Below are 21,165 nucleotides of genomic sequence, written 5' to 3' on the forward strand. Positions count from 1 at the left end.
GATGCGATTTGCCCCAAATCATATGAGAAATAGAAGCTTCTTATAAGTACTAATAATACTCATCACCCTTAGAAGCATTACCAGGGCTGCCGAAATGCCACTCCGGTGCCTTCTAAGTTCTGTGCTTGTAGATCCGTATCAAAATTTCCACAGAACAACTTAACAATTAAGGACATTGGATTTAGAATCTATGTTCTGGTTCTGCCAGTTACTGAGTGTGTGAACTGGGACCTTTTAAGTGATCTTTCTGAACCTCAGTTTTCTCATCTCTAAAATGGACATGACAACACCTTCTTTACTGGGTTATTGGGAAGCTTGAATTAGGGAACACAAGTAACATAAGTAGTACAATGTTTGGCGTGTGGTAATCATTTAGGACATATTAGCTCTTAATTTAGTTCTTATTTTATGATTGTTGGTGTTATTCAAAGTTTTTGCCAGTTTTCTATGCACTTGGGCACAGTGAATACATTTGGGGAAATACTGAAACAGTATTACTTACAATCTTTAGAAACCATATTATTTTAGAAAAATATAGTATTTCTTAATTTGAGGGATAAACTAGAAAAAATTGTTTTCAAGAGACTGGGCTGCTGCAAGGTTTGTACAACGTAATTTCTTATCCCTGGACACCATTTCTGTCTGTTTGCCTTCCAACAATCGGATCCAGCTGGCCAAACTGCCCCCTTCCTTTAGAATAAGGTAGGCAGCATGCTAAAATTTTGGAGGAGGATCATCTTGGTAGTCCTTGGGGAAATATCTCTAGATAAGCATCTAGAAGAGCATTGTCCAACAGATAATTCTGCAGTGATGGAATATGATAGCCTGTAATTGGGGCGATTGAGCACTTAAAATGTGGCTCGTGTAACAGAAGAATTGGATTTTAATTTAATTTAATTTTATTTAGTGAATTTAAATGTAAATAGCCATTGGTTTAGAGAGTTCTTCAGATGTTCTGAGCCAACTAGAATGCTTTTGGAAATTTTGGTATTGGACTCTTCAAATAACACATCCCTGAAGATATAGACAGGCAGAAATAGGATGGGAAGAATGCTTTCATACTGGAAGCAAGTCAAGCAGCCAGAAATGAATGAGAGGATGTAGATTAACCCTGTCCTTTCCAAAGACGTCATGGTGAGCTGTTACCAACCTCTCACCAGGACTTTGGGACTCCCAATACTTTTAATAGAGTTTGTACTATTTAGCCTGGGCCTGTTGCAGGTTGCATGCTTGTGCCTTCTTGCACCCCTCACTCAGCTGACAAAGCTTTAACTACTTCTTAAGTAACTTTAAGACATTCTTCTCCAAACCCTCCTTTGTGAGACATAAATTGATCGCTTATTCAAAGTGATGGCTTTCAGTCATACTGGCACTTTCTCCACATGCCCTCAAGAGTATGTGTGTAGATGACAGCATGTATTCATGGATTGCAGCTTGTTCCAATAGCCGGCAGAATAGAAGGAGCTCAGTCAGACGCTGAGAAAGAGTGAAAGAATAAGGTAAAGGAAGACTATTAGAACCAATAGAATTAAAGAGATACAGATATCACGAGATCTGGAGGGAATGATGTAGCCACATAAAACAGGGTGTTGGCCTGAACACATGCATACCCTATGACCCGGCAGTTCCACTCCTAGGAATATGCCAAACAGTAATGCACACGTATATTCACCAAAAGACACATACAAGACTGATGTTAATGGCAGTGCAATTCTTTACAGCCTCCAATTGAAAATCACCCAAATGTCCATCAGTGGTAAAATGGATAAGGAAATTGTGGTACATTCACACAGTGGCACATGACGACTTGGATGTATCTCAGACACAACGCTGAGTAAAAGAAGAAAGGAAAATAAATAGTTTACGCTATGTGATTATATTAATATAAGTTCCCAATGGGGATCAAGCTATCCTATGGTGTTAGAAGCCAGGATAGTGGTTATCCTTGGGGGCAGGGGGTATTACGTCTTACGTAGCCCAGGGTTTCTCAGTCTCAGCATTACTGACATTTGCGCAGACCATGTTTTGGGGGTCTGTCCTGTGCGTTGTAGGATATTTAGCAGCATCCCTGCCCTCTACCCACTAGATGCCAGTAACAGCCACCCTCCAATTGTGACAAAAATGTCTCCAGACATTGCTAAATATCCCCTAGGGGCAAAATCATTCCCCATTGAAAATCACTGCTGTATCCCAAATGCCTTTCACCTGCTAGATACTCAATAAATACTTACTGAAGGAATGTATGAGGCAAGAGCTGTTTAGTGTCACACAGGTCTATAAAATAATTTAGTTTTTATCTCAAGAGTTCCTGCTGCCCTTTATGAATCTTAAATATAAGTACCAGTTTCATCCATTAGTTAAAGAGTAAGTAATTCAAAGGCCAAAGGCAATATTCATTCAGCAAAAAATGAATTAAATGGACAAAAAATTTAGGTCAAACCAAAACCAAATATTATATGCCAATAAAACTCTCTTAGTAGCAGTTTCTAAATCAGAGTGCCTAACCTGAAATTTTACTACAAAGGTTTAAAAAATACAATAAAATAAAGGGCTTGAAATGAGACACTTTCATTAAAATGTTAATTTTGATAATCACTGCATCATTTATATGGATTTTAACCGAATAGCTTAATATTCTTCACAAAGAAAACCACAGCCTAAGCCTTAAATGCATTCAGTAAAATGTGCATTAGACTTTTCAAAGAATTTTGGTCTCTCCCTAGGTTTATATTCAAGTCATTGATTGTATGTAAGCTATTTAATTCTACACCTAAAATTACAATGTGCTTTAATCCTTCCTCTACAAAGTTCAAATACATACCCCACAAGGCACCGCCAATTGTGCTCTTAAAATTCTTCTTTGTAGTGAAGCATTTTTGGTCCAAGACTCTGAGCAGGTCTTTAGGTCTTTTCCTCTCCCTTAAGTTTGTAGTTCTTTTCCCCGCCACCCCAATCTCCAAAAGCCCATAATTAATGTTACAACTGTGCTAGCCCCACCTCTGGCAGTTAGAGCGTCCTTTCCCACACTTCCACATGTCTGTATGACAGGTATTTTTTTTAAGTGTGGGTATCCATTCCAGTATCCTGGGGAATCATAAGGTTGGATACTTTCCCTTCCTCGTTAAGGGAGACATGTTCAATTTCAAAACCATTTGACTCCTTTGATTGCCTGTTTTTAAAAAACATAATTTTCAGACTCTTTACGGACAGAGGATGTTCCAGTTTTCTACTGCCACCCAACAAATGTCATGGCTTAACAAAAATAGTTTCTTATCTCACGATGCTGTGGGTTGACTGGACTCATTCACATGGTTCTCACTGCTTTCGCTCATGTGGCTGCAGTTCAATGACAGCTGGAGCTGGAGCGGCATAAAGGCTTATTTGGACTGGATATCCAAGGTGGCTTTTTCACGCGTGTGTTGTTACCAGGACTTAGACAGCTGACCCCACTGCAGCTGGCCAGGCGAGTCTCCCTCTCCCCATGCTGCTTCTCCACAGGGCCAGCTTCCTCACAACATGGTGGTCACAGGGTTGTTGGACTTAAATGGCAGGTGGCTTCTTGCAGAGTGAATGTTCCAAGATACCCATGTGGGCACTGCAAGGCTTCTAGATTTCTTCCAACCAAGGCCTGGAAGTCATGCAGTGTCACTTCTACAATATTCTGTTTGTCAAAAGTAAGTCACAGAACTAGTCCAGATTCAGCAGGAGAAGACTACACAAAGATGTGAGTACCACAGGTATAATTCATTGAGGACCATCTTTGGAGCCTGTGTATCACAGATGGGAAAAGATGAACCACATGATCATACAGTTGTTCAGGGTGAACTCTTTAACGTATTACTTAGTAAGTCATAAATTCTCCTTTCCTTAAATTCTCATCATTTTCTCTTTGGCTACCAAACTTGTCTCACTTCAGATCTGTTAGTATTTGCTTAACATATTTAGGTGCTCTGATATTAGGTGCATATATATTTATGATTATTATATCTTCTTAATGAATTGACCCTTTTATCATTATAGTAACCTTCTTTGTTTCTTGTTACCATTTTGGCCTTAAAGTCTGTTTTGTCTGGTATGAGTATACCTACCCTGCTCTCTTTTGGTTTCTATTTGCATGGAATATCATTTTCCCTTCCTTTACTTTGAGCCTATGTGTGTCCTTCAAGCTGAAGTTCATCTCTTACAGGCAGCATATAATTGCATCAGCAGTATCACCCCTCAATCAAGGGGAAAATGGTAGTGGGAGAGACCTTGTCTGTCCAATAGGTAGAAGGCAAGCCAGTGCTCCTGGACAAGTGAATTCTTTGATTCACCTCCTCTGTCTTTTGCCCTGATGACTATGGTGGCTTCGTTATGCCCATTTTCTTTCTCAGCATCCCTTGAACCTAAGTGAAAAATGACAAATAACCCTGTTCCTCTTCTTTGCAGTTATGGAAGCAAAGCAAGGTTCAGCAACAATGGGGAGAGTGCTAATGTTTCATAAAGTCCATGGCAGATCACACTTAGCCTTAATGTGTTGGCCTTGTTTGCATGCTTGATTGTTTGTTAGCTGTTTCCATTCTTTCCGGCTAATGGCTTCAGTACCTGTTAGGAATCGATACAGTGGATAATTGCAGTCTCTGTTTAGAACAGTGGAAAGGTCAACTGTATTAAACCTCCATTTCAAGTAGTCCTGTGGTGACTTTTCTAAAAAGGAGGGGCAACATTCTTTCCTCCAGCTTTGCCAGCAATTGGCTAGGCTGACTTTATATTATGGCTAGGCACCAGAAATCTCTGTGTTCTTTTCACATCTCCAGGTTCAGGTAGGAAGAGAAAATAGAAGGCGTCCCAATGGCTTCATAATACCTTACGATTGAAGAAAGGTTCTTCCGAGCAAAGAGTCATTGGATAAATGCTGTTAATCTGTTCTTGTTTACATAAACAGTGGCTGTCCACCAGCAGAGTTTAAGGGCTGAAATGCACTAGCTTTCAGAAAAGAATATTCTTCTAATCTCTTTGAAGAACTCTGAAGTTCAGGTAGAAGAAAGACCCTTATGTGTGCACGCATTTGCCTTAGAAGTGGGAGTTCAAACACCCTTTCACTGTGCCTTACCACCTTTCTTTCCAAATAAAAATACCACACATCAGTCTTTCGAGTTATGTTAGGATGTCATTTTACAGTTCACAAAATTCTTTCATATATCGCCCTAAATTACCTCTTTATTTTGCCTTTTAAAAGCCTAACCTTTCAGCCTTCATGAATTGATTCCTTCTACTTGTGAAGTTTAAAATCGTTTCGTTAACTTGTTTGGACTTTTTTTAAAGCAAGACTCTTGAATTTTGACATAAAATATATTCTTTTTATTTTAGTGGTTTTTTGTTTATGCTTCATTTTGTTCTGTTTTCCCAGTCTCTAAGGAGATCTCATTGCTCTTCACAACGTAAATTCATATTGATCTCTGAGTTAGTCAGGGGAATCTGTTTAGTCGGTCTAGAAGGGAAGTATACAATAGCGCATGCCAATGTGATTATGTATTGCAATATTAAGATCATGTAAAGGGCTCCCCTGATGGCGCAGTGGTTAAGAATCTGCCTGCCAATGCAGGAGACATGGATTCGAGCCCTCATCCGGGAAGATCCCACGTGCTGCGGAGCAGCTAGGCCTGTGTGCCACAAGTACTGAGCCTGCGCTCTAGAGCCTGCGTGCCACAAATACTGAGCCCACGTGCCACAACTACTGAAGCCCGTGCTTCTCAACAAGAGAAGCCACCGCAATGAGAAGCCCGCGCACCGCAACGAGGAGTAGCCCCCACTAGCCGCAACTAGAGAAAGCCCACACGCAGCAACGAAGACCCAATGCAGCTAAAAATAAATAAATTTATTTTTTAAAAAAAAGATCATGTAAATATGAAGTGGGAAAATCAGTTTAAGAAAGGTGCCAAGCTATCCTGCTCTAAAAGAAAGCAAACACCAACTTTAGCTTCACTGTTGAAAGGGATTTTAATACTGAAAGCCTCGTTAGAATCTGAGGTTATTCATTTGCTACAACAGAATCCCATCCAATGAAATTTTAAAATGGGATGTGGTGGCGAAGAATGCCCCGCGAGCCCTGATGCTGGGTGTCCCAAACATGTTTCAGGGGACTTACCATCAAAAAATAAAAGACTTTTTGTTAAATGAATGAAGAGAGAGGAATTAAAGGCAAATTTGATAGGAGTGGTTTAGTGTAGGTTAGACTGTATCTTCCTCTGCAGGTCAGCACTGTGATACAGGGATTAAAATGATGTTTTTCTCAAATTCAACCATTTAAAAAATATTGGCACTCTAATTTGAAATTACTCTTTAGAAGTAGAAAATTCACTTGGCATTTATTATGAAATAATACTTCTCTAAATGTGCTTCCAACTGGATTTTTTTTCAAGTCCCTAGCTGTTTTCAGCCTTCATAAAAAGAAGTTATCTGATGACTTGAATGTGCCATGTTCCGTTCTGAAGTCTAATCTTCCTGCTGAGGCTGTTTGTAAATGGCTTAGGTCTTCTTTTTTTCCTCCTAGGATCTTAGGGTTAGGAATTCTAAGGAATCCAAAACATTATGGAGTTAATTGTTCTCGTCTGGCAGGTTATAATTAAATAATTATAGGCGAGAGAAAACGGAAGAAAAGCATATCCCCAGTCCTAATGTTAAATAACATATTGGAATGTATTATTTCACTTCAGATAACTTCATTTACTCCTTAAGTGGTAAAATTAAAATCAATATAGGTTATGTTTCAGGCAAGTTACAGGGAATTACTATAGACACAAAGAATTTAAATGCTGTAAATATAATAGACGTATTTTGAAAAATGGTTCCCATTTTCAAATTAACAAGGTGTACTGTTCAATACTTCTTCCTGACATTCTTGACAGAAAAAAGTTCTGTGTAAGGTGAAGTCATGGGTGGACACTACTTTTGAGATACTTGTAGGTTAATTGGCTGTGAATCTTTCTTTGTTGGTGTGGCAGACAGAATCTAAGATGGCCCCATGGATGGTCCCTGCCTCCTGCTGTTCATAACTTTGTGTATTTCCTTCTCTTTTAATATGGGTGGGACCTGTGACTTGCTTCTAACCAACAGAATATGGCAAAGGTGATGGAATATCACTTCCATGATTATGATTGTGTTACCTAAGATTATACCTTCCATCTTGCCAAAGGAGTCCCTCTCCTTTGATGGTTTTTTGAAGCAAGTTGCCATGTTGAGGAGGCACATGTGGCAAGGAACTGAGGATGACCTCTAGCCACCTGCCAGCAAGGAACTGAGGCTCTTGGTCCAGCAATCCCAAAAGGAATTTAATCCTGCCAAAAACCACAGGAAATGGATCCTTCCCAGCTGAGCTTTCAGATGAGACCTCAGCCCTGGGCAACACTTGATTGTGGTCTCATCAGAGAACTTGAAAAAGATGACCAAGTTAAATCATACTCATCTGTCTGCTTCATAGAAAGTGTGGGATAAGAAATGTGTGTTGTTTTAAGCTGCTAAGTTTATGGTAATTTGTTATGCAGCACTAGATAACTAAAGAAGCTAGCTTCTGTGATAGGACAGAGTAATGATCCCCTAAAGACGTCCACATCCTAATCCCCAGAGCCTGTAACTTTGCAGGTGTGATTCAGTTAAGGATGGAGCAATTTTCCTGGATTGTCCAGGTGGACTCAGTGTAATCACAAGGGCCCATATAGGTGAAAGAGGAAGGCAGGAGAGTCAGGGAGAAATTTGAAGATGCTACTTTGCCTGGGTTTTGAAGATGGAGGAAGGAGCCATGAACCAAGGAATACAGGAAGTCTTCAGAATCTGGAAAGGGTTCCAGAATGAATGCAGCCCTATTGACACCTTGATTTTAGCCTAGAGAGGCCCGTTTCAGACTTTTGACCACCAGACTTGTAAGATAACAAATCTGTGCTGTTTTAAGCCACTAAGTTGTGGTAATTTATTACAGCAACAGTAGGAAGCTAATGCAGTCTATGCTTATTTTGTTAGCATCTAAGATGAATAATGAGTCCACCTCCCGGGGCTTGTCTGCTCCTAACAGACTGCACTGGAGCTGTGAGTATTTTCTTCTTTTTCCAGAAATGAATAAATAAATATGGTGCCATTGAGCATTGCTGTAGGGAAAATGAGCATTTTTTCCACAGCCTTGTGGGCACATCCATCCTACCACCTCATACCCCTCATTCTTGCATTTACCTTTTTACTGTTTCTTCTTCAGGTTCTAAGCTCGGACTGTCTTAGTCAAGGATCGTTTGGACTCAAATAATGTGATCTATTCATGTCAGTTTAAGTAAAGAGAAATTGGGGATAAGTGTAGCAAGTAGGTCTCAGAGGATGGAATCGTAAAGCAACTGTTCTTTTCCCCCATTGCCCGTTCAGAAGAGCTCTCCAGGGCCAGGTCTTCATTAAAATCTCAGGCAGGTCTGCAAATGTATTGAGCAGGTTCAGAAAATTTCTCCAGTCACTTGGACACTTGTAATCACAACAACCTGTAATCTGTAATTAAAATGTTCAATTGTCATGTAATAGTCAAAACCGCCAACTCCACAGAATTTCTCCCTTGCCCCTATATCCGGCCTGGGAAGCCTGCACTGGGTTAAGGGGCATTCCCCAACATTTTTCCCTAGCTTTGGCTCCTTCCACGTTGAAATGAGGCCACGACAGTGAGGTAAAAAGCAGGAACGTTCTCACTCAGTTGTCACCAAGGTAATCCGACATTGGTTTCCTCTGTCCATGGAAGATCGTGTAGGTTGACTTGTGGACACATTTGTAGATTTCTGGAAGACTTCTCTGTTGAGTTGTTCCAACTGCAGTTCCCTTGAGTCAGATGGTACCCAACGGCGGGCTATGTCCAGCACTCCTTAGCTTCTACATCTCTCTACTAAGGCCCTCCTGCCCCTGGAAGAAGCTCAGTTGAGCAATGCCTTTATTAAATGACCCCAGGGCACCACTTCTACCGTGTCTTCCAGATATCATCCACAGGAATTGCACACTTAAGGCCTGTCTCAGTGGAAGGGTAATAATTTTGCAAATATAGCCTCTGCTCTTTGGGCATGTGCTGCTTCCTCAGGCCTCTCCCTGTTACCATTTTTAAAAATTACGTCATGATTAAGACCCCAAGATGAATAAGAGTCCCAAACTGTGGTTTTTAATACCTCCTTTGAAAGTGTGCAGCACCCTGTTTTGGCATGTGGGGGCGATTGGCATGAGGCCTCAGCTGAATCTGCCCCATCATCGTAGCACCCTGTAACATATGAACACATGTAGCTTCTATCTTTTTTCCCCTCTAGGATTGGAATCCTAAGGGACCCAAAGCATTATGGCATTAATTCTCCTTGTCTGGCAAGTAATAATTAAGTACTTGTAGATGAGAGAAAAGAGAGGTAAAAGCCCATTCCCAGAACTGATGATACGTATCATACTGAGGTATTTTACATTAGCTGTTTTACTGATGTAAAATGGTGAGCAACCAGCCCTCAGGAATGGTGGGAACCAGGCCTGCTCAGGGGACCCCTGGCATCTGTAACCTTTACTCTTTCTTGTTCAGTCATGAATGTGACTCGGCTCCCAACTCTCTTTGTCTGTGTCTCTTAGTTCTGATTCTGGAGAGAGGACATTTGATGGCCTCATTCCAACACTCGGGTCCAATCAGCTGTGCCCTGACGATGAGTTCTGGGCCCATTGCCTGCTGCTGAGGGCTCTGGGGGCAGACTTGAGTAGAGCAGGCCAGGCAGGACAAACAGGCCCACACCACGGCTGCCACACTCTGATTCCTCCTGCCGCATCCTTCCACGACACTCCATCCGTACATTCACGTGCCCACCCTCCTAGTGCTGGCACCCGCCTTGCCTCCAGTGCTTCACTTCCATGCATTCCACGGCAGGGAACATCCTCACCCGCATTCCCTTAAAGGCTAGTGGCAGAATTTCTTTGTGATATAAACCAGAGTGGAGTGGCCGGGTCATAGTGCTCGTGACGCTGAAGTTTGCCTAGGGGTGCCAGATTGCTCCCCAGAACTGCTACACGGGGCTCCGTGGCCACCAGCAAAGCAAGATCATTCATCCCAGCCACTGGGAATTCTCATTTGATTACACTGTTGCTCTATTAGTCCTTCTAACGGGAACACTGTCTGCCACTCCGATTATTGGGGCTTTCCGCCAGCCCTTGGCAACTAAGAATTGATGGGATCAGACAGGCCCTCCCCACCATCGCCATCAGTTCTGATTCGATTCTTCCTCCAGTTCTTGAATTCTAGTCCTCTTTCTCCTCTCCATTGATTTCTCTTCGTCGCTGCCCCGACCGACTCCTTCCGTCAGGGGCCACCGCTACCGCCGCTGGGGCAAGTCACATCGTGCTCCCCAGGCAATGGGCTTATAGTAAGGGGCTGTAGAGCACTTAATGCTAGAAATGCAATTTGTCGTGGCTTCTCCAAGAGAACAGCACTGCCACAGATCCCCTTCGCTTTAGTCATTTGGGCAGGAAATCACAAAAGCAGGTAATTAATTACCTCCTACAGTCAAAAAAGTCAGCTCCACCTCAAGAAAATGGCAAGTGACCTTTCTCCTACTCAGGATAAAAAAGGAACAAAGGAAGGAAGGAAGAAAAACCATTATAACCCATAATATGGTCTTCCCCCAAGGGTTTGAGTTATTTGAAAGGTTTGGGTTACTTGGGGGAAATTAAATAAACCATTATATTACATTGTTCTGCTTTTGGCCACACAGTGTTCCCTATGGTGAACAATATTTCCCAGTGAGCGCCCATCTGAAATGTTTATCGGCCCAAGGTCGTAGGCATTGTTACTGCAGCCTTAGAAAGCCACATGGTATGGGAAGTCACATTTACTGGGATACTGTTTTTACATAAGAAGCCTACAGTGACATTTTTCTTTCATGATGCTAAGAAGATACTGACATTCAATGAATTGATAGAATTTTTAAAACTCTATCCCCTTCCAGAAAATTACACAGACATTTTAAGCGGCTAAAGGAAAATCGGAAGGGGAGAATCCATTTTGAGAGACTGAGTTGATGCTTTTAAAATCCAATCTTCCCTCAGCGAGTTTTATTTTAGGGCTCTGCTGTTTGGTGTCGCAGATAATATCACCCAATATAAACCGAATAGGAAGCTTTCCACTGGCTGAACATTTGATTCCAGTTTTCTCTGTGGTCTGAAAGCCCACTTGTGAGCCCTTTGATTCTCTGCCCTGGGAGCCCAAGGAACATTCGCCAACATCACACATTTTGTTTTAAAAGAGCACCGTCACCGATAGAGTCCAGGCTCTGCGCATATCATAAATATTTTGTTTTCTCTCTTACAGAAGCTGCAAAGAATCGATACTCCTCGCTGTCATTCAGCCTTACCCTGTAAGTGTCCTGTGAGTAAAAGTGCATCTATAAAAAGATACGGGTTACAATAGACTTTCACACACCATCTCGCACTTCCAGTCTCCCCCTCCCACTCCACTCCAGTGACTAACAGCAGAGAGAAATAACATGCATTCACAGGACCAGTTCCAAAATCTTGGTTATTTGTATTTTGTACTCCATGACAGCAGATCCTTCATTGGACAGAAAAGAAAGTGGTGCATTTCCTAAATAACTTGAAAATCAACTTTTCAGTCCCTTGTGCCTCTCACATCTAGAAATGACACAAAACTCAAGAATTTCCTTGTGATTCTTAAGTTTCCAGCTTAAGCATCACAAGTCTAAAGGGAATATCTAATTGTAGGAAGTTGAAGCATGGTTGTTTCTCTTACCCCCATTTAAATAATTTGGTGGAGACATTGGACGTTTCAGCGGCCTTGTCAGGAAGGTGGGGAGTGATTAAAATCGTACTGCTTTCAGTTCCCATGATTCTTTTAAAAACAACTTTATCATGGTGTAATTCACATATCGTAAAATTCACCCATTTCAAGTGTACAATTCCATGATCTTTATAAAGTCTACTGAGGTACGCAGCCATCACCACCATCCAGTTTGAGAACACGTCCATCACCCCAACTGGATTCCTCATTTACATTTACAATGAATCCCTTTTCCTAGCCTCAGTCCCAAGCAGCCACTAATTTACTATTCATTTATTTCTATAGATTTGCCATTGCTTGTGAATTTCATACATGGTCAGTGAACTAAAAAATACCGAGGCAAATTCCTTCAGATTTTTCCCCAAACGTTTACTGTCAATATCTTGTGTGGCCTTCACATGGAGCGGCAGAGATTCCAACCTACTTAGGCTTTTATTTTCCTCCCCATAGAGATTTCTACATCAATTCAGAGGCTCTGGCGTTTGCCGGTCTCCATCTTCTGACCAAACTCTTCATCTCCCCTGTCCTGGAATTTTCCTTCTAAGCACTATGGGCTAGTCATTTTAGGCAGGAAAAAAATATGTATTCGAGTTTGTGATAAGATCACAAATTGAACTAACCAAGACCACAAGTTATGCGATGTAGGGTCATTACTACATATGTTAAAAGCACGGTTTAATATTGAATGTTACTTTTAGTCCCAACTCTTTGACACAGCTACACACGCACACACACACATTTGGATTTGAAATCTAAGGAGACAGCAGGAGGTAAAAGAAGCAAGACTTGAGATCTAGTTCCCAACAGTATAAAAGGCGATTCCCACACCTGCTCTGGACCCCAATTTCCTCATCCGTGTAAGGAGAAGGTCAGGTGGCATCCCGTCCAAGGGCCTTCCTGCTTCACCACCTCGTGACCTGGCGATTCTTTCCATATGAAGTACCGCTCATCTGTTTTTAGATTGTTTCATTTAACCCAGTTGTCACTCGCACCTCCTTCAAATCTATGCACACTTCTTCATTTCTTTGCAATGAACAGATGCATTTGGGTAAAGCCAATGTGAATGTCTAACATACGCAAGTGATGGACCAACTATAAATTCCTGTCGGAACTACAAGCTTGCATTGTCTTTCCTGAATTCTCTCTTCCTACTTTATAACCTATTAGTAATGCAAGATCAGAACCATTTTACTCCAAACCAGGGTATTTTTCCAATGTGGGGTCGCATGTTACCCCCAAACAGTAAACTTAGAGGAGTTTTGCATTTAAGTTAAGGGTTTTGTCTTGTTGCTTTGCTTGCTTTTTTTGCCATTTGAGTCTGCATGACTTGTTATTCATATGAATACTCATTACTATCCGTGAATCATGGAACTTCCTCTTAACAGACAACCTGGAATTTTCTAGGAGTTCAGCTGACTCCTGCTGTTGTGCTATATTGAAAGTCAACGTTCAGGAGTGTTGCTTGTTCTTATGGCCAACGGTTGCACCTCTGTTCCCCAGAGTCACTCTCCCAACCAGTCATCGTAGATGAATTCTCAACTTTGACCAGCCCGCCTTCCTGAAATGCCCATCACATACTCCACCCGCCACCTCCTCAGCTCACCAAATCCTTCTCACCTTTCAAGTCTCAGCACAAATTCTGAATGCAACCCCAGAGTTTCTCAACATCAGCACTGTTGGGCTGGAGAATTCTCTGTTGGGAGGTGTGTTTAGCAGCATCCCTGTCCTCTACCACTAGATGCCGGTAGCATCCTATCCCAAGTGGTGACAACCAAAATGTCTCCAGGCACTGTCAAATGTTCCCTGGGGACCAAAATCACCCCCACTTGGGAACCAGTGTCCCACACCTAAAGTCTTCCCTTCTTGATCCAGTCCAAAGTGACCTCTTCCTCCTCTGAATTATAAGAGTTGAAACCCCAAAGTTACTTAAATAGATACATTAAATGGAGAGAGGGGTGCACATGGGAAAAGAGACTGTGAAGTTTTACTTATATTTTTGTGTTTGGATTTTCCTACAAGCAAATGGCTTTTTTTAAAGGTTTTATGTATTTGATGAACATTCTCTTGGCAACCAGAATGGACATACAGAAACAGAGGACCCACCAGACCAAAAGAAAGTCTATAAATTCTACTTTTATTACAGACAATAGCATTCAGCATTTTAACTTCTTTGCAGCTTACTGGTCAGCATTTTTTTATGTTGTGTTTCTTCTGCATAATAAGATCTGGTCAAGACAGAGAGCCGATGTTTACAGCTTTTTGCCATACTCCACGTGTCCCCAGGGCACCCCAACATGACCCAGCCACAGAAATCAATCTCCAGTGAGGCCCAGGTCAAGGGAGCTTGGGAGAAAAGTCTTAGGATTCCCAAAATTCTTTGATAAGAAATAATTCTTAACCGGTTTTTGCCTTCTTATTTTAAGTATTATGGAGGACTCTCTCTCCACCATTTTTACTTTATTTCTTAGAGGAAAATTGTGGAAGTGCAGAAGGAAATACAGAAGCAGAAAAATATGTGTTGGCAATACTTATCCTCAGAGACAACCAGTGTAAACATTTTGGCCTATTTCTTTCCAGTCTTTTTGTTCTAATGCCTTGTCAGCGTTGAGATCATATGACATGTACACTTTTATTCTGCATCTTTTACTTAGTATATCAAGCATTTTCCCGTGTCATCAAGGATTCTATATAAGCATTATATACATGGCTGTAAAACATTACATTGAACCAAGATTTCCTTAATCAACACCCATCATTAAGCCCACTGTCTCTAATGTGTTTCTATTATAAATAATTCTGCAGAGAACATCTTTGTGTATAAATCTTTATCTGTATTTAATAGCTTTTCCTCAGGATTGAATTTTAGAAGAGGAATTTTTGGGTTACTCGTGGATTTTATTTGTTTTTTTCTGACACACCATCTTCCCTTATGCTGTTACCTTTTTTTTTTTTTTTTTTTTTTTTTTTTTGCGGTACGCGGGCCTCTCACTGTTGTGGCCTCTCCCGTTGTGGAGCACAGGCTCTGGACGTGCAGGCTCAGCGGCCATGGCTCACGAGCCCAGCCGCTCCGCGGCATGTGGGATCTTCCCGGACCGGGGCACGAACCCGCGTCCCCCGCATTGGCAGGCGGACTCTCAACCACCGCGCCACCAGGGAAGCCCTACTGTTACCATTTTTATTCCAGATCTTTCTTGGCCAACTGCTCCCCTCTTTCCTTTCCATAGTTCCCAAGTCTAGAACTTTCAGAGCTTTCCAGTCCAACATTACCTGAGACAGAGAGTATTTAAAGAGTCTCTGTAACATCTCCTCATACAACCCCAAGTCAGTGGGACTTGGGCTAAGTCACTCTCAGTTCTGGCATCCCTGAGCTACCATGATTCACCTTCCCTCAGGTTTCTTCTAGGCCAAAAACTTGAGAGACCTGCTTGCCTGCCTCTCACTTCCTGCCTACCTTTCACTGTGTTCCACATACCTGAGGGAGGCTACACACCTCCTCATGGAAGCTCCAGCATAGTAGATATTGTCAGAACCCAGAACATATCCCCTTGGCATGTGTCATGCTGAGCATGCCGGCCCAATTTCCAACTGAGAGCACCAGTGATTCCTTGCCTGTGGGTTATTTCTGGCCACAGGGCCATGCTCATGGAGCGGACCAGAAGTGCTCTTTGAGCACTCCACTAGGAATTCTCACTCTCAGAAGAGCAGCCACTTCATCACTGATTGACAGGAGCTGGTGGATAAATACCCCAGCTCCCTCTCTCCTCAGTCAGTGTAACTCTGAGGCATACAGCCTGCCTTGTTTTCCAGACATTCCCAGCAGGGTTAAACGCCAGTTGCTCACAGTGGTGCCTGACTTAACAATGAATGCTTCATTGGCTTCCTCACCTGCCCTGTCTCCCTTCCCCTGCTCACCTACCCATGCTCCCTGGGAGCATCTCCCAAATCAGCTACCTGCTTGTGAATCCTGGTCTTAGGGTCTGCTTTGGGGGAAGTCCAAACTAAGTCATCCGGTGATAACTGTGGGCTAGTTAGTCCTCACTAAGTATGTACTCAGTGCCTACTATATAAATGTCCTTTAGAGCTACAGGGTTGGCAAATTCAAGACCTTACACTTAGCTTCAGAAATTTCTCTCTTTTTTTTAACATCTTTATTAGAGTGTAATTGCTTTACAATGGTGTGTTCGTTTCTGCTTTATAACAAAGTGAATCAGTTATACAATATACATATTTCCCCATATCTCTTCCCTCTTGCATCTCCCTCCCTCCCACCCTCCCTATCCCACCCCTCTAGGTGGTCACAAAGCACCCAGCTGATCTCCCTGTGCCATGCGGCTGCTTCCCACTAGCTCTCTATTTTACGTTTGGTAGTGTATATATGTCCATGCCACTCTCTCACTTTGTCCCAGCTTAACCTTCCCCCTCCCCGTGTCCTCAAGTCCATTCTCTAGTAGGTCTGCGTCTTTATTCCCATCTTGCCCCTACGTTCTTCATGACCATTTTTTTTTTTTTTAAGATTCCATATATATGTGTTAGCATGCAGTATTTGTTTTTCTCTTCCTGACTTACTTCACTCTGTATGACAGACTCTAGGTCCATCCACCTCACTACAAATAACAATTTCGTTTCTTTTTATGGCTGAGTAATACTCCATTGAGTGTATGTGCCACATCTTCTTTATCCATTCATCTGTTGATGGACACTTAGGTTGCTTCCATGTCCTGGCTATTGTAAATAGAGCTGCAATGAACATTTTGGTACATGACTGTTTTTGAATTATGGTTTTCTCAGGGTATATGTCCAGTAATGGGATTGCTGGGTCGTATGGTAGCATATACCCTGAGAAATTTATCTTATGTCTGTAGTTTTGTTTCAAACTAAGTTCTAATGACTTCTAAGAGCATCAGGAGCATGTCAGCCATCTATCGTGGCCATCTTAGCAACAGCAAATTTGGAAAGAGGTGCAGGGGTTGATTAGAGGCCTTTTAATCTTAAAATTAATTAACAGCCGGAAAATCTGATTATTTGAAATAGTAATTATTTGTCATTTCCACCACAGGATATGAAGTGCTTGTGATCAGCACCTATTGGTCGGCAGGTTGCCAGGAATTAACGTATCAGGTTTTTGGGTGGTGCACATTGTACATTTTTTAGCAACAAAGAGAGATCTGAGTCAAAACTGCAGTCATGACTGGTTTGCATACCCCATGTACCAGAGGTAACTCCAGCCAGTGGAAGAAGCCATTACTTTACTGATTCTAATTCAGTAAACTTCAGACTTGTAGAGCTAATGTTTTTATCATCAAAAAGTAATTTTTAAAATGTATGTCCATTATATGAAATAGTCACAAATCCAGAACAAGAAAAATGCAACTTGTATGGATTCTTAGATTCTTATCCCAGGTCTGTTGACTTCAAAATATGTATAAAATAATATTTACTTAACTACCTTGGCTATCTAATATTCTTTCTGGTTTTCCTAGATTACCAGGTTTGTCATTAGGGCATGGGAAATAAATTCAGGAATGAGGCTCCAAGAAGCGGGCATGCAATAGCTACAGGCAGAAGAGACAAGCATCCCCAGCTTGACCAGTTCTGCTCTATGGGACCACTTTAGGGGCAAATAACCCTCTGTACTTCCATAGAAACATCACTGCATTCTAAGATTATACATCAAATGAGATGCATAGAAACTACATTCTGTTAAATATATTTTTTATTGAGGCAAGGAATTATGTAACATTTTAGAAAAATAAGGTAAAATACCACATTTAAAAATTCAGATGCATAGAGGAATGAACCTCAGTATCTGGCACACTGAACACATGTGAAATACATCATTCCCAAACAATGCTGGGGAAGTGGGGCGTTACTGCATTCAAATATCTCATCTAATTAGCAGTGTCTGTTCTGGGTAGCTTTATTACAGCCGCTTCACTTGAGCTAAACGCATTGTGCCAACGTAAATATCCCCTGCTTAAAATCATTACGGGAGAATAATGTTTTCCCTTCAGCTAAAAAATGACATATCAAAAGCAGATGAACTCCCTACTGTATGATTTGTTCATTCATCATGACTAAGCTTGGCCTGTAATTACGGTACTGAAGAGAACATCCCTGTCCCATGACTTCAGCTTTGCAGTAGGACTTTTAAAAGTCACGTTGAGCATGTTCAAAGCTATTCTTTTGAGGAGCCATTCAGAGTTTGTCTGGATTTTTGTTTCATTTTGTTTTTAAAGGGCAGCCGTTCTCTCAGAACATCTTGCATAAGTGGAAGAATTGAAACTCTGGAGGCCAAAGCATCCGTCTATGCTGCCCTTAAGACACAGGGGAGCTTTTGAAATAACAGGATTTTCTGAGCATTAAGGCAGAACTCCACCCAGGAATACACATCCACATGTTTTATCATGTGTTTTTCCAACAATGATTGTTTTATTATAACACATAACGTAAATCTACCATTTTAACCGTTTTTTTTTTTTTTTTTTTTTTTACCGTTTTTAAGTGTACAGTTCTGTGGCATTAAGTACATTCAGAATCTTATGCAACCATTGCCACTATCAAGTTCCAGGACATTTTCATCACCCCAAAAGGAAACCCCATACGCATTAGTCACTCCACATTCTCCTCACTGCCGTCCCCAGCCCCTGGCAACCACTAATCTGCTTTCTGTCTCTATTCCATAGAGACAGAATTTTCCTATTCTGCACATTTCGTAGAAGTGGAATCGAATCATACAATGTGTGGCCTTTTGTGTCTGGTTTCTTTCACTTATCATGATGTTTTCGAGGTTCATCCATGTTGTAGCGTGTATCAGAACTTCTTTCCTTTTGTGGCTGAATAGTCTTCCATTGTACGGCTAGACCACATTTAACTTATCCATTCCATCATATTGTTTTTAAATTGATCTCCAGTATACTTGTATTTGACAAAGATGGGAATCCTTTTATTGCTTTCATTTTACTTGAAATTCAAAGTATGGGACACCCTAACTGGCTTCTGTGCTTTGAGATTAATGCAATACACAGGAGGATGAACCTCTGTGTTGACTTTAGAGTCAATTACTAGAATTCTTTACACAACAGCCTCAATCTCTTAGAACTGTATAGTATGAAAAACGTTAGGCTGAACCGTGTGCCATTTCCAATATTTGACCATTTTAATCTATAAAATTGCAGTTGTATGATTCAAGCTAAATATTTACCTCTGTATTAGGTTCCATAGAGAATGCATTTCTTTTTCAAAATAAACAGATGGTGCCTGCAACATGGTAGGGAGCTCACCTACCACATGAGTTCCCTTCCCCTCACAGGCTTTGTTAAAACAGTGCAGCGAGGCTGATTCTCAGATGAAGGCAGTTGACCAAGATCACAGCCTCTAAGCAGGTTTTATCATTGTCCTTCCCATTTCTGAGGGAGACCAACTGAATCCCTCAGCCCCTCTTTCCAATGAAAGACAGTACAGAGGGCCTAGAAGATGAGGCAGAACATGAAGTCGACCTTTTTTTTTGATATTATTTCTTATTTATTTATTTATTTATTTTATTGAAGTATAGTCGATTTACAAGGTTGGGTTAATTACTGCTGTGCAGCAAAGTGATTCAGTTGACTTTCACTTCTAAGTCAAGGTCTCCTCTCTACCTTTCACTTCTAAGTAAGGTTATAGGATCACAGGTTACCAGTAAGAGGCTGAAACTCAAGTTTTGGGCTCATAAAGCGTGGGAGCTTTTGCACGTGTGCGTGTGTGTCCCCTTACCTGCTCACGTGCCCATACACCATTAATGTGAGTAACAGTAGGATTATCAATCATTTTAGAACTATCAGTGGCTCTTCTCCACCTTGTTAAAATACATAACTAATGAGCAACTTGTCATAAACCCAACATGAGATTTGGCTACCACCTAACCTTCTGCATGGTACTCAAAGCTCCGTATTGGAAGCAGGATTTATGTACTTCCACAACTGTCATTTTAAAAGGTCCTTGGAAATGTGCTCAGTAAGAACATGGAACATGCTGTCTATAGTTCTGGTCTGGTGGCTAAATCAAACTTATTGCTTGATGAACACAACAGGGTTCCAACTGCATCCATAATTTGTATCTAGTCCTTGAATTGGGCATGCACCAAACACTTTTTAGCAAAAATGTTAAATATCTGGGAGGATAAAGATAGGAAACAATTCTTACAAGGTTGGCCTTACATTACCAATAATCAGATCAAATGTTTTCTTATTTTCTAGTCTCCCAAATCAGCATTTATTAGTGCTGCAAAAAAGGCAAGGTTAAAGTCCAATCCAGTCAAAGTGCGATTCTCCGAGGAGGTCATCATCAACGGCCAAGTGTCGGTGAGTTGACAGACACCCGCTGGTGACTCAAAGAGAGGCCTTGAGGTGTAGGGGCTTTGCACTAAGCAGAGCCAGTCACCCCGCTGGAATGATCAGTTCAGAATTGGTTGTTGGATTTCACAGGGGTGTCGAATCTCAGGATTGTAGACGGCTTGAGAGATCGCCAGGCTGTGCCAGCTGTATTCCTTCTTACAAACCCAGAAGACATAGTAGTCCAGAGTTAGAGACTTCACTACTTTACAAAGGAGTTCGTTTGATTTGAGATCACTTGACATTGCCTCATGTTGAGTAGAATATGCCTCTTTGAAACTTGCACCTATTTCTCCCCATTCTGCCAACTACGCATTCTTCCGTATAACAGCCCATTCTATATTTTGAGAAGGGTTTCCCCTGAGGTTTTCCTTATCCAAAATAAAATGTCTCTGTTCTTTCAACTAATCAAAATGGAAAGAAGTTAAAATGATGGGAAAAGTTTCCTATATGCAATCAGGAGTGAAGAAATACTGCCCACACCTCCATCAATAGGTCTTGATAGGAATCATGATTAGTCAGGCACATAATTGATCTTCAAAATGAATGATGCAAACATTGATAGGATGCTTATTTTCAATTTTCCCCCCAAATATATAGCCTAGTATTTTTGGTTGTTAGCAAGCTACCGTCCAGGGTGCTCATATTTTTTGGACCTTTGAAATGCCACCTTTTGTTGTCGAGGTTTTGTTGTTTAAATAAACTCAAAGGGATAAAAATCTCATCCATGATATACTTGCTAAGGGCCACAGACTCTTCCCTGGGTGGTCCTGGATTTGAATTTGCAGATAGAGGCGTGTGTATCCCGGGCAAGGCACTCATGGTGCCAAGTGTCTTCTGGCCAAAACTTGCTGACCTGCATCTGCCCCACTCGGAATCCAGGGGCTTAACTGGCCAGTCTACCAAACTGTTGTGATGTTTGTGGGATGGGGCCGAAGGCTGTGCTGCCCCATGTACATTTTAGCTGTGGCCTTGTCCTCCCAG

The 21,165-nt window shown here is 41.5% G+C and overlaps 1 protein-coding gene across 4 annotated transcripts in view; it reads left to right on the forward strand.

Annotated features, from left to right (window-relative positions):
- The window catches only part of FRMPD4 (FERM and PDZ domain containing 4), a 542,080-nt gene that overhangs the window by 481,052 nt on the left and 39,863 nt on the right, over positions 1–21,165 (forward strand). For 3 of the 4 annotated variants that reach the window (XM_033415080.2, XM_049704911.1, XM_049704909.1), the window contains exons 5-6: positions 11,327–11,372; positions 20,047–20,151. In XM_033415080.2, coding sequence (XP_033270971.1) covers positions 11,327–11,372; positions 20,047–20,151 — 151 coding nt within the window. The remainder of the gene's footprint in view (positions 1–11,326; positions 11,373–20,046; positions 20,152–21,165) is intronic. The other variant, XM_049704910.1, reaches the window with a different exon arrangement.

Source organism: Orcinus orca, chromosome X (genome assembly GCF_937001465.1).
Source record: "Orcinus orca chromosome X, mOrcOrc1.1, whole genome shotgun sequence".
NCBI classification, from domain to species: Eukaryota; Metazoa; Chordata; class Mammalia; order Artiodactyla; family Delphinidae; genus Orcinus; species Orcinus orca.